The 14,326-nt window shown below is 41.7% G+C and overlaps 2 protein-coding genes across 2 annotated transcripts in view; one reads left to right on the top strand and one right to left on the bottom strand.

The window, feature by feature from the left end:
- The window catches only part of LOC307000301 (uncharacterized protein), a 220,438-nt gene that overhangs the window by 61,142 nt on the left and 144,970 nt on the right, over positions 1 to 14,326 (top strand). The gene's annotated exons all lie outside the window — the stretch shown is intronic.
- LOC307000593 (uncharacterized protein) lies at positions 3,880 to 7,156 on the bottom strand. The gene is made up of 2 exons (XM_079616267.1): positions 7,005 to 7,156; positions 3,880 to 5,422 (listed from the first exon to the last, which is right to left on the bottom strand). The coding sequence occupies exons 1-2, from the start codon at positions 7,036 to 7,038 to the stop codon at positions 4,029 to 4,031; spliced, it is 1,428 nt and encodes a 475-aa protein (XP_079472393.1). The 5' UTR covers positions 7,039 to 7,156; the 3' UTR covers positions 3,880 to 4,028.

The following is a 14,326-nucleotide window of genomic DNA, read 5'->3' as shown; positions in this document are numbered from 1 at the left end:
AGGAGGTTCAACCAACTCTGAGTTCAAACTTGAACTCTGAGTTGACTTACCCTGAGATGGGAAACTCTGAGTTTTCGGTTTCAGATCAGCTGAAATTGGTTAGTTCAATCAACTCTAAGTTGACTGACTCTGAGTTGAGCGTGTGCACCATAACTATAAAAAGCCATTATCAATGGAGCACAGATATTATGAGTCACCATGGCAACAGCACCAGACACACAAGAGGAATTACTGTTATACAGTGTTGGGTGTAAGTAATTACCAAGTAATCTAAATATTGTAATTTAATTAAAGGGATTACTCTTAATTCTTCTGTAATTTAAAATAAAATCTGATGTATTATAATTACATTAAATAGGCTACTGCATATACTATAGAACAATTCTGTATAAAACAATAGTGGATTTAACATACATTTTTAAAAGGTATATTTTGAATGTAACCTTCTCCCTCTACACACTTTGGTCAATTCAAGAATAATTCATGCATTTGTATATTGTTAATTTGAAAGCATTAAAAGTGCAGTTTCATGTCTCTCCTCGTTGTATTGTTCAAGTGGTTGAGGTTGATATCGGACTTAGTAATTAATAATAAGTAGACCAATACTTTCTAAAGATTTAGAAAGTAATTATTACATTAATCTAATTATACTGTTGAAGATGTCATTTGTAGTAGTAATTAATAACTATTTTAGAGTAACTTACCCAACTGTTATAATATCAGAGGTGAAACTGGAAGAACAGTTATTCTACCTAATTTTAATTTACATGTAGGCTATAGGTGCAATCATGCAGGCATTAAAAGAACGTGGCAGCAGCTGAAAATGAAATATAAAAACATAATTCAATCAGGTAAGGCTTGAGCATATCATGGGTGTAGGCTACCTGACTTTACAAACATTTGACATGTTATTTTTTATATGGGGTATTTTTGATATTTTCATTTATTTTACTTTGGGTTGGGTTTTTCGTTGGTCCCAACAGATTCTGATAATAATATCTAATATCTGTCTTTGAGCCTCGTGTCCCAACAGAACCCCAGGCAGTTGTAAGTAGCCGACTCAACACACCAGAAATTATGACAAATAGTAGGCCTATTATGAAGTGTTCTCAACCAAATGCTCATCTTCACAGGATGATGGGGATGAAGAAACAGTTTCTGCTGCCACAGAGAGGCCAGAGGTAATGTTAAATATGAATATAATATTATTAATATAATGTTTATTAATATAACATTATTAATAATAACATTATTAATATAATATATTTATAATATATACCCCCCAGGGTCCATCAACTTCTGGTGCACAGATGAACACACTGCAGTGATTTTCAGTAAATTCCACAGTTTAATTCTGAATTTGTTTAGAACTACATGATGTAACTCTAATCTACTGTATTTTCAGTTGCCAGTTAAGGAGATATATTCATCTTATAAATTTTTTTTGTTGAAAAAACAACAGTAAAAACAGCAATGAATAAATGTACAGAAAGAATGAATGAGGTGTTTAAACACCGCTTCCTCTTTAAAAAAGGGGAGGAGACTGCAAGAAACTCTGGGTTTACCGAAGAAAACCTGCTCCCCACCAGGTTAGGTTCACAGAGTAAGTTGCCATGGTAACTGACTCTGAGTATAAGTTACCCCTCTTTCAGAAACGGGCTTGACTTACTCTGCTTTCTCGGGTTTGATATACCTCCCATTCTGAAACGGAAAACCCAGAGTTTCCCTCATTTCAGGGTTAACATACTCAGAGTTTTCACTTAACCTCCTTTCTGAAACAGGCCCCAGCAGCACATTGCAAAATTATTTATTTACCCCCAATTCTCTTTGCAGAACACATAGTCCACATGTTTTTGTATTATTAATGTTTTATCCATGTCATATTGTGATCAATAACATTTTCTTTCGATATAGCAGTTTAATAGGCTTTTATCATCTATCCTGTCTCAAATAATGTGTTTCTATTAGTGTGTGTCTATAATAGTGTGTAATAGTCTATTCTGTGTTCTCAGAATAGCCTAAAGTGAGATGATCTGCTGATGATCCTGAATGGCTTGTTGAATGAGTGTTGATGGTCTGAGGCTCATCAATATTAACAGATCTGCTGAAAACACTCTTTATTTCATGACAATAGTTCCTGTTTTCACCTCATTTATCATGCAGATGTCTTCAAATATCCTGTGATTGGCCACTTAAAGCTCATTTCTACAGAGCACCTAAAGGGACATGGTGGAAAATATTTGGGATTGGAGGGGAACAAAAGGCCAAATCTTTAGCATTCCCTCGCAAAACTTCTGTTCGCCCGATAAACTTTTGCGTTCCCTCGCAAAACCGGTTGTGACCTTGGACAAATACGTCCTGTTTAATGTCCCGCTGGCAGTGTTTTAGAGATCTGTAAGTTAACAATGTGTGGTTCATGGAGTTCAGTAAAGTTGGCATATTCACAGGTCTGAACTTCCCGGATCAATAACTCTTTAGCTAAACTTTGTTAAAACACAAATGCCAGCAATTTCCAAATTATCTCTATGAGCAGCGGAGAGACGCGTCCTAAGGGAAAGTCTGCAAAGTGCAAAACCCAAAAAAGTGTTACTACAAAAATAGTCATTAACTTAAATGTTAAACACTGTAGTGTCAGCAAATTCAGCTTACACATCAATGTTCTCCTACTGGTCATACTACAACACTTAATTTGATAAAATATGCTTTTGCATATGCTTTTGCACTCCTCGGTGGCAAGGCACCAGGGGTGGATGAGATCCGCCCTGAGTACCTCAAGTCTATGAATGTTGCGGGTCTTGGCTGACACGCCTCTGCAGCATCGCGTGGCAGTCGGGGACAGTGCCTCTGGGCTGGCAGAACGGGGTGGTGGTCCCTCTTTTTAAGAAGGGGGACCGGAGAGTGTGTTCCAACTGCAGGGGGATCACACTTCTCAGCCTCCCTGGGAAAGTCTATGCCAGGGTACTGGAGAGGAGAATACGGCCGATAGTAGAACCTCGGATTCAGGAGGAACAGTGTGGTTTTTGTCCAGGTCGTGGAACACTGGACCAGCTCTATACTTGTGGATTTGGAGAAGGCATTCGACTGTGTCCCTCGAGGCGTCCTGTGGAGGGTGCTCTGGGAGGATGGGGTCCGGGGTTCTTTGCTAAGGGCTGTACGGTCCCTATACGCCAGGAGCAGGAGCTTGGCAGTAAATCAGACTTGTTCCCGGTGCATGTTGGACTGCCCTTTGTCGCCTGTTCTGTTCATAATTTTTATGGCCATAATTTCTAGGTGCAGCCAGGGGCCGGAGGGTGTCGGGTTTGGGGACCACACTATTCCGTCTCTGCTCTTTGCGGATGATGTTGTCGTGTTGGCCCCTTCAGACCAGGACCTTCAGCATGCACTGGGACTGTTTGCAGCCGAGTGTGAAGCGGCTGGGATGAGAATCAGCACCTCCAAATCCGAGGCCATGGTCCTCAGTCGGAAAAGGGTGGCTTGCCTACTTCAGGTTGTTCACGAGTGAGGGAAGGATGGAACGGGAGATTGACAGACTGATCGGTGCAGCTTCTGCAGTAATGCGGTCCATGTACAGGTCTGGCGGGCGGCCCATTGTTGTGCCATTCATCCACAACCTGTGTACAGATCCTTGCAACATGGGGCCGTGCATTATTTCTGCAACATGGGGTGATGATCAATTCCTGGAAGCTGAAAACATCCCAGTTCTTGCATGGCCAGCATACTCACCGGACATGTCACCCATTGAGCATGTTTGGGATGCTCTGGATCGACGTATACGACAGTGTGTTCCAGGTCCGGCCAATATCCAGCAACTTCGCACAGCCATTGAAGAGGAGTGGACCAACACTCCACAGGCCACAGTCAACACCTGATCAACTCTGTGTGAAGGAGATGTGTTGCACTGCGTGAGGCAAATGGTGGTCACACCAGATACTGACTGGTTTTCGGACCCCCGAAAAAAAAGCTCAAGAAAAATGGGGGCAAAAACAAAAGTGTTGCATTTATAATTTTGTTTAGTGTATATATGTATTTTACATTTGAACCCCTGCCCTTGAGAAACTCTCTGCACGTGTCTCCACTTCATGGATCTTCATGTGTATTTTCAGGTGAGTTTTAATAGAGAAACTCTTTCCACACTGATCACACGTGTGCGGTTTCTCTCCGCTGTGGATCCTCTCATGTGTTTTCAGAGATGATGACTGACTGAATCTCTTGTCACAGTGTGAACACTTGTAAGGTTTTTCTCCAGTGTGAATTCTCTGGTGCCGTTTTAAACAGCTCGCTGTAGTAAAAGTCTTCTCACACTCAAAGCACATGTACTCTCTCACACCAGTGTGTATTTTCTGATGTTTTTGTAAATATTCCAGCAGTGAAAAACTCTTTCCACACACAGAACATGAATGTGGCTTCTCCTTTGTATGAACTGGCAGGTGTGACTTCAGGTGTGATGCACTAATAAATGTTTTCCCGCATTGATCACATGTGAACGGCTTCTCTCCGGTGTGGATCCTCATGTGTTTCTTAAGGTGATGTTTGTTTGTGAAACTCTTCCCACACTGATCACATGTGAACGGCTTTTCCCCAGTGTGGATCATCATGTGAACATTAAGATGTTGTCTTTGTGTGAAACTCTTTCCACACTGATCACATGCATACGGCTTTTCCCCAGTGTGGATCCGCATGTGTCCTTGAAGGTGTTGTAATTGTGTGAAGCTCTTCCCACACTGATCACACGTGAACGGCTTCTCTCCGGTGTGGATCTTCATGTGTCCTTTAAGGGATGAAGAATGACTGAAACTCTTCCCGCACTGATCACATGTGAACGGCTTTTCTCCGGTGTGGATCTTCATGTGTTCTTTAAGGAATGAAGATCGACTGAAACTCTTCCCGCACTGATCACATGTGAACGGCTTCTCTCCGGTATGGATCATCATGTGACGCTCAAGACGCTGTTTGGTTGTGAAACTCTTTCCACACTGAGTGCAGGTGAAAGATTTCTTGGCTCTTGTTTTCTTTAAAAAAGTATTTTTAGTCTTTGATCGACTCAAAGGTTTTCCTCCAGGCTTGACATGATGTTCCTCCTCCACTTCACTCAGTTCTTCACTCTCCTCCTTCACTTCTCTCAGTTCTTCACTCTCCTCCTTCACTTCTCTCAGTTCTTCACTCTCCTCCTTCACTTCTCTCAGTTCTTCACTCTCCTCCTTCACTTCTCTCAGTTCTTCACTCTCCTTCACTTCTCTCAGTTCTTCACTCTCCTCCTTCACTTCACTCAGTTCTTCACTCTCCTCCTTCACTTCTCTCAGTTCTTCACTCTCCTCCTTCACTTCTCTCAGTTCTTCACTCTCCTCCTTCACTTCTCTCAGTTCTTCACTCTCCTCCTTCACTTCTCTCAGTTCTTCACTCTCCTCGCTCTCTTCCATCAGATCTAAAATCAAAGAGAAAAAAATAATATTTAATGTTCAGTACAACAAAAATAATTCAAAGAGATGAATATAAAGTGAAAGGACATAAAAAAAGATGTAAACTCTGATGTAATAAAAATTACTTTCCATAAATGAGGTACATTGATCTTCTAATAATTATTTTTAAAACATTAGACAAATAGACAAAAATCCCATGTTTTTTGGGGGGGGGCCCGACAAAACGTTGATGCGTCGTTGAACAACACACTGTTCTGATGACGCACGAGTTGCAACTATGGCAGCTGAGAAGGCCATTCTTTGTGTTCTTTGTGAAGAATTTTCGGAGTCTGATGAAGTCGGTATAAAGGTGTTTAATACTACAAAATATGCCCGATGTTACAGTTACTGCACTTGCCGCACAGAACAAAAGAGAACATCCCAATCGAGTGAAAGGATTTGTGGAAACTGTGGTTCTTAATTATTGTGATACAACATTTGCCTCGCATTTTAGGATGAAAAGACAAACATGTCTTCTAATATCCTCAGTTGTTGCGTATACCAAGCTGCATCGAGTTCACTTTAATACCGCGTGCTTTATATACATGTTGCTGCTGATTGGACTGCAGTCACACCCACCAAACAAGAGAAAACATATCTCAAACCCCATTGCACACCGGTGCACGCCGTTTCCAGGAAACATGGCGTTCAACCCGGAAACCGCAGCAAAACGTTGCGCACCGTTTTTAAGTTGAACGTGCCCCTGGATGCTCTCTGCACACGCAAGGTCTCTCGCTCGCTCTCCCTCTCTGCCGTGCGCACGCTACGCGGTTTGGTCTCTGTCTCGCTTGCGAGCTCGCTCTAGATTCCGGGAGATTTTAACTAATTTGCTGCGTAACTAGTCGATCACGAGTGGCTCAACAGGTAGATCTATAGATAAACTCATCTTTCAGGCATTTGACCGACCGGGTTGACTCTTCAGCATGACAAATCAGGGAATGGAAATCGGGGGTGTGGCGTGTGAAACCAATCAAATGAGTGTGTCTCACGGCCAATGTGTTGTGAAACAGAAGCATGTGTGTGTTTGTGTTTGTGTCTGTGTCTATCTCAGAAGATCAAGGTATCTGAGGTTATTTCAGCCTTACACTTTTAGAATAGAATTGACTGTATTCATCAACCCTGTTACCAAAGTTGTGTGAGAATAATGATCTCTGTAACTGTAGAACTTATATAATTTAAGATAAATACAACTTAGATTATATTTTGCTTATGTTACGTTTACAACCCTGTCAGTCATTCTGGAAATTTAATTTACTTGATACAGTTTTCTGTTTATTGCTTAAAAAATATATAATTTAAAAAAAGTGTAAACTATATTGAAAAATGGCCAATATTTCAGTAACATGGTTGCAAAAAATTGCGAACCAAATATAAACCAGGGATTAAAATTATACTTGATCTGATGTTAACAAATCAATATAAATGTTTCTCCAATCCCCCTTCCTGAACATTTAATGACAACCTGCACCCATCTCATAGTTTAACCCTTAATCACTGTTTGGGGTCAGGCTGACTCATCGAGTAACTGTTTGAAGAATAAACACCAACCTCTTTGTTCTTCAGGATCTTCAGTGTGTTTCATTCTGCAGGGTTCTGGATCACTCGTGTTCTCACTGTCCTCTTTAATAAACTCAGTCTCTGCAGATTTCAGCTCTTCCTGATGCTTTCATGCTCGTCTTCACTTGCAGCTGATGGGAATTTACAGCATTTATTGGAGAATTGCAGTGGGAGGAGCTTCACTGATCATGTGACTGATGTAGGAGGAGCTTCACTGATGACGTAATTGCTGTGGGAGGAGCTGATCACTCATCAGTTAATGCAAATGTAATGTTTGAAATAACTTCTGTGGAAACAAAATGTCAGAATTTTTTCGGAGTTTTTTTCTGAAGAGATCATACTAAATTTGTAAAAGATTAAAACTTTGCCACTATCCTTCAAATCACCTTTTTTGTCAGCAAGAAGCTTTCTAAATATGACAAAAAAAATAAAAATAAATAAAAAAATAAATAATATATATATATATATATAGAGAGAGAGAGAGAGAAAGAGAGAGGGAGAGAGAGAGAGAGTGGGGGAGAGATTGAGAGATATTGTTGTTGTTGTTTTAGATATATAAACCCCTTATTGTCTTTGCCCCATATACTAATTTGCTCATTTAAGCATATATATGTCTACCGTAAAGCAATTTTTATTTCTTATTCTAACATTATTCTGTTTCTTTTCTTCATTAAAATAATGGCAGATATCTAGATTAGTAAAGAAAAAATATTTAAAAGCATAAAAGACAGAAATAAACAGATATTGTAGCCAACAAATACCCTCAGTCTGCTGACAGCAATGAAATGAGCTTTAAGTGACAATTTACAGGAGATCTGAAGACATCAGCATAATAAATGAGGTGAAAACAGGAACTATTGTCATGAAATAAAGAGTGTTTTCAGCAGATCTGTTAATATTGATGAGCCTCAGACTATCAACACTCATTCAACAAGCCATTCAGGATCATCAGCAGATCATCTCACTTTATTCTGAGTGTTTGCTGTTAGAAACACATTATTTGAGTCAGGATACACGATAAAAGCCTATAAAACTGCTCTATAGGAACTTGATAAAGCTTGGTTTTATGATAACTACATTCATCACAATAAAGTAATTAGAACATTAAAATGTGCATGAAACTGAAAACAATCATAAAACTTTAAAAAAATAAATTGCACCATAAGCAATATTATCCCAAGTGTAATAGATATAATATCATATGTATAGATTTAAAATGTCTCACGTGAGTCATTATAGACTCAATGTAAAGTATTTAGCAGTATATTTTGCAGTTTATTTTAACAATGTAAAGTAACTAGCAAATTTAATCCAAATGTGTCAAAAGAAATAAAACGGCAGCAGCAACACTTGAGATCGAATCAATTCCCCTCACAGATCTCAAACCAGTAACAGTTCACCGATATAAAGTTGGTTTGACGTTGGAAGTTTGACGTCAGAGATTCAGCTCCGAAACACTTCAATAAATCAATAACGATTTGGCATAAGAACGAAAAACATGTTGTTTAAATTGTAGACGAGAACACACAGTGTAGTGTATGTGTTTTAATCGGCTTAACTGTATCGCAACCTATACATTCATTGTAGTCTCCCTGAGGGAAAATTTGATTCATTCATTGCTATAAGAGAGGAAGAATTTTGCAAACTCGTCAAATCATCTAAATCGACAACGTGTATGTTAGACCCTATACCGACTAAGCTACTGAAAGAGATGCTTCCAGATGTCATAGATCCTCTTCTTGATATCATTAATTCATCTTTGTGTGACGAAGCGGAGCAGTACAGGATTTCAATAAGTTACTTTGCTTATGGTGATAATTGTCGACTACGCCACCCTGAATAAATCAGGGAATATCTAAATAACCCAGCGGTTAGCATTAGGTCACACAGGTTCGTGTGTGTCAGGGAGGTTAGAGACAAGAGTACAAATAATTACAAAAAGGTCTTTTATTGACATACAAAAGTAGTTAAAAACAGTATCTTCTTTTAAAACAAAGGCGCACAGCGCTCAATGCACAAATGTCAAGGCACAAAAACAGGTGCTCACAAGGGGGCAATATGAGTGACACACACCGACATAGTCCTCTACCCACGAGGGTAGGAGGAGTTTGTCAAACAAAAAGTAAAACAAAACAAAACCAGGCTGAGCTTACCGGCGGAAGGACCACTTAATGGCTTTTCCAAAAGCGTAATTCTACTCACACACACACGTCACCGTGCACTTGGATCATACACGCAAGCACTCCAAAAGGTGTCACTCACTGCAACACTACCACCACCACAAATGCACTCGGAGGTCCTCCCGCCTGGTCACCTCAGTTCCTGGGAGAAACAAGATAAACAGCTGAATTTGTTTAATCCAAAAAATATAATAATCAAACACACAACAGTAGTTGCAGAAACAAAATCTAAACAATAAACACAGCTGACCAAAAGAAAGAGAAAAGAATCACAGCAGATAGAGCTGGTGCAGCACACACACATACACGCGCGTGTGCACACACACACACACTGGTTCTTGTACAAATAACAGTCAATTATTATTAATCAACTTTTCTAAATCACACTAAAAAAAACGAAAGGAAGTAGAAGGAAGTAGATGGTATAATCCCTGTGCCCTTATGAATTCCCGCCGGCACAATCAGCGCGACACGGAGGGCAGCGCAAGCACCGTGGTTATCCAGGTGGACTCAAGTTCGTAGAAACACTGAAAAACGAGAGGGAGATTGTGCAGAGAACCAGCACAATGGTCCGGAGAACGAAAGGGAGGACCTGCGCCTCACGAACGCCAAAAGACGACATTACCCCACATGAAATCCCCACAGGCTACTGTTTACCGCGATCATCACAACCACCGATTAACTGAAGGGTGGGCAAACACCTATTCTGAGCTGATGAAAATGCACCGTCGGACAAGTGCTTAAATGAAACGCTGAGGCGATAGTGGATGACGCAGGAGGGGGAGGACAAGACATGACGCATCTCAGAGTACAGCCAACCAGCGTTAAATAGACCGTACTCTTTCCTGATAGGACACCAGGACTGTCAGTCACTTACCTAATTCTGCCACAATCGTCTCTAGGATACATACTAAAAACCTTTAAGCTAGCTATGATTAAACCGCTTTGAAAAAAACGCAACTTGATCCTACAAAATTAGTCAATTACAGGCCGATCTCGAATCTGCCTTTTCTGTCAAAGATATTAGAAAAAGCAGTATCCTCACAACTGTGTACCTTTCTTAAAAGAAATGATATCTGTGAGGATTTTCAGTCCGGATTTAGACCGTACCATTGTAACTTTAACGAGAACTGTCTCGGTACTAATGATTTGCTCTTATCATCCGATCGTGGTTGTATCTCTCTATTAGTATTACTTGATCTTAGTGCTGCATTTGACAGCATTGACCACAACATCCTTTTAAATAGACTCGAACATTATGTTGGCATTAGTGGAATTGCACTAGCAGGGTTTAAATCATACTTATCTGACCGTTATCAGTTTCTAGCAGTAAATGAAAAGATGTCTTATCAATCACAAGTTCAGCATGGCGTACCACAAGGCTCAGTACTAGGACCGCTGCTGTTAACTCTATGGGCCCTATCTTGCACCCAGCGCAATTGACTTTGAACACCGACGCATGTATCATTCCTATTTTGCACCCGCGCACAGCGGACTTTTCCCTCCACAGACGCACGTCGGTAAATTAGGGATTGAACTTGCGCTCGCGGGGGCGGTTCAGCGCAAAGAGGAGGCGTGTTCCGGCGCAAAACTTCCCTGGTGCTATTTTCCAGTTTTAGAAAGAGATTGCGCCACTGACCAGGAAAAAAACAGTCTAAAGACAGTGGCGCGTTGCGTGTTAGTGATATGGTATTTTAAGGGCGCGTGTTGGCCATAATGTAGCATACACTTTGATTCTCTAATAATTATAAACAGACGCAGCAGTTTTCATTTTTGCAAATCATACATTATTACAAGGAAAAATATTAACACACGAGGGAAATCATTGTTGTGTCCGTGAAGATGTGAAAAAGATCTATCTAGATTTTTTTTTTCTTAAATCTAGATTAGGCTACACATTTACCCAAATTATACGCCTGTTTAACCAAAACTAATTTGGGTGGGTTTCTCCCATCATCCCCAATGTCACTTCTCTGTGTTTTACGGCCCTGATGGGAACGTCGGTCTCCTCGGCTGTGAAATGCTCCTGGCGTGCGCTGGCAAATCCGCCGTTATAATAGCGATCCGCCATGGAACAAGCGCGCCTGCTCTTAAAGGGAATGTGAGAGGACGCTCTGATTGGTTTATTTCACGTTACGCCCAAACCACACCTATGAATAATGAAGCTACTTCAGACCAACCGCTTTTAGATTTCGCAAGAGTCATTTATCCCGCCGGTAAAATAGCAACAGCGCCGGGATCCGCCCACAAAGTTACTTGCGCTTTGCGCTTTGACACTTGCGTTTCAGATCGTTAAAATAGGGCCCTATATATGCTACCATTAGGAGATATCATTAGGAAACATGGAATTAGCTTTCACTGTTATGCCGACGATACTCAGCTGTATATTTCTTCAAAACCTAACGAAACCTACCAATTCTGAAAATTAACGGAATGCATAGCTGATATAAAAATTGGATGACTAGTAATTTCCTACTACTAAATTCAGAAAAAAACAGAGGTTCTAATTATTGCACAAAAAAACTTCCACACGTAATAACCTAGAGTACTGTCTAACACTTGATGGCTGCTCTGTTAAGTCAGTGAGGCAGAAAGCACACCCTGTTTAATTTCTTTATTTTACAAAAGCACAACGTTTTGTTTTGATTGTAAGTGGACACATACAAAAGTAGACATCTCACAGATTCTTTTTTCATATTTATAAACACTGTAGTGTCACCAAATTCAGCTTACACATCAATGTTCTCCTACTGGTCATACTACAACACTTAGTTTGATAAAATATGCTTTTGCATATGCTTTTGCACTCCTCTGTGAGATCCACCCTGAGTACCTCAAGTCTCTGGATGTTGCAGGGCTGTCTTGGCTGACACGTCTCTGCAGCATCGCGTGGCGGTCGGGGACAGTACCTCTGGGATGGCAGACCGGGATGGTGGTCCCTCTTTTTAAGAAGGGGGACCGGAGGGTGTGTTCCAACTACAGGGGGATCACACTTCTCAGCCTCACGGGGAAAGTCTATGCCAGGGCACTGGAGAGGAGAATACGGCCGATAGTAGAACCTCGGATTCAGGAGGAACAGTGCGGTTTTTGTCCCGGTCGTGGAGCACTGGACCAGCTCTATACCCTCTCTAGGGTGCTGGAGGGTTCATGGGAGTTTTCCCAACCAATCCACATGTGCTTTGTGGATTTGGAGAAGGCATTCGACTGTGTCCCTCGAGGCGTCCTGTGGAGGGTGCTCCGGGAGTATGGGGTCCGGGGTTCTTTTCTAAGGGCTGTCCAGTCCCTATATGACAGGAGCAGGAGCTTGGTTCTCATTGCCGGCAGTAAGTCAGACTTCTTCCCGGTGCATGTTGGACTCCGGTAGTTCCTGCCTCAAGTGGAGGAGTTTAAGTATCTTGGGGTCTTGTTCACGAGTGAGGGAAGGATGGAACGGGAGATTGACAGACGGATCAGTGCAGCTTCTGCAGTAATGCAGTCCATGTACCGGTCTGTCGTGGTGAAGAAAGAGCTGAGCCGCAAGGCGAAGCTCTCGATTTACCGGTCAATCTACGTTCCTACTCTCACTTATGGTCATGAGCTTTGGGTCATGACCGAAAGGACAAGATCCCGGATACAGGTGGCCGAAATGAGCTTTCTCCGCAGGGTGGCTGGGCGATCCCTTAGAGATAGGGTGAGAAGCTCGGTCACTCGGGAGGAGCTCAGAGTAGAGCCGCTGCTCCTCCACATCGAGAGGGGTCAGCTGAGGTGGCTCGGGCATCTGTTCCGGATGCCTCCTGGACGCCTTCCCGGGAAGGTGTTCCGGGTGCGTCCCACCGGGAGGAGACCCCGAGGAAGACCTAGGCCACGCTGGAGGGACTATGTCTCCAGGCTGGCCTGGGAACGCCTCGGTGTCCCCCCGGAAGAGCTGGAAGAAGTGTCTAGGGAGAGGGAAGTCTGGGCATCTCTGCTTGGACTGCTCTCCCCCGCGACCCGGCCCCGGATAAGCGGAAGAAAATGGATGGATGGATGCTTTTGCATATTTTATACTATGCAAAACATTCAATAACTTCACTGTAATACACCAAATTCAGTTTACACATCACTGCTCTCCTGCTGGTTATACAACACTTAAGCTGTGTCCCAATGTGAAGGCTGCATCTTCAGAAGGCCGTATTTGAAAGCCGATTGGCCGTATTTGAAGGCTGATTGACGCCAAATGCACCCTTCGTTTCCCTGTGGAAGAAAGGATACATAAATGGATCCTTAGCGGTCTATCCTACCCCATAAGTCATAACGCTGGTGACGACAGCATTTTTTTTTTTTTTTAAAGGGCGATCCAGTGAAGGCCAAGCAGTGAGCCGCCGGGATAAACTATAGTTTGTTCTACCAAGCCAAAATGGCAATCACCGAGATGCGGATACATTTATTGAGAAGAAGATTCAAACCTGAAGGCCGAACTCTGAGTCTAGAATATCTGATATGCTGAGATGCTATGTCAAATCATTTGCAGCACGCACGCAAAGACTTGTATAATTTAAATGCATTTCTGGACTCTTATAGCGACTAAGTATATTAGTCAAGTTCAACGGAAAAAGAACTGTAACTTAAATCACCTACCATGTTAAAGTAAAAGAGACACAAGAGCGTAAATAGTCGAAAGGAGCTAAGTGGTAAGTCAGATTGTTTGCTAAATTTTTTGTTTGTATAATGAGTAAAAATGGATTTCTAAACTTGCTCTGTTACTTTTTGTGTACCTCTCAGTTAAACCAAGTCCAACAAGACAAAAGAGACCGCGCTGTCTGTGAATGTGGTGTGCACAGAAAAATGCGCTCTAGTATCGAGTTCACTTTCACGCTTGACACTGTAACGCACCCTCTTAGACGGCTATGAATCAGCACCGCGAAATGGGCAGAAAATGCAACAGGCGGCTCATTGTGCATAGTGTTATGTCAATTACAAATTAGCATCATAAAAAAAAGTTCCACAGTAATAAGTGCTTAAAAAATTGGATTTCATTAGAGGAGTAGCTTTACTATAATAGGCTCATGCCCACTTTAACACAGCTGATGAGGCGACTGAGAAACAGCGCCGCGAAATGGGCAGAAAATGCAATAGGCGGCTCATTGTGCATTGTGCCAAGTTCAAAGCTTCATA

Source organism: Phoxinus phoxinus, assembly GCF_949152265.1.
Source record: "Phoxinus phoxinus genome assembly, chromosome: 1".
NCBI classification, from domain to species: domain Eukaryota; kingdom Metazoa; phylum Chordata; class Actinopteri; order Cypriniformes; family Leuciscidae; genus Phoxinus; species Phoxinus phoxinus.
This window is presented reverse-complemented; position numbering and strand designations above follow the sequence as displayed.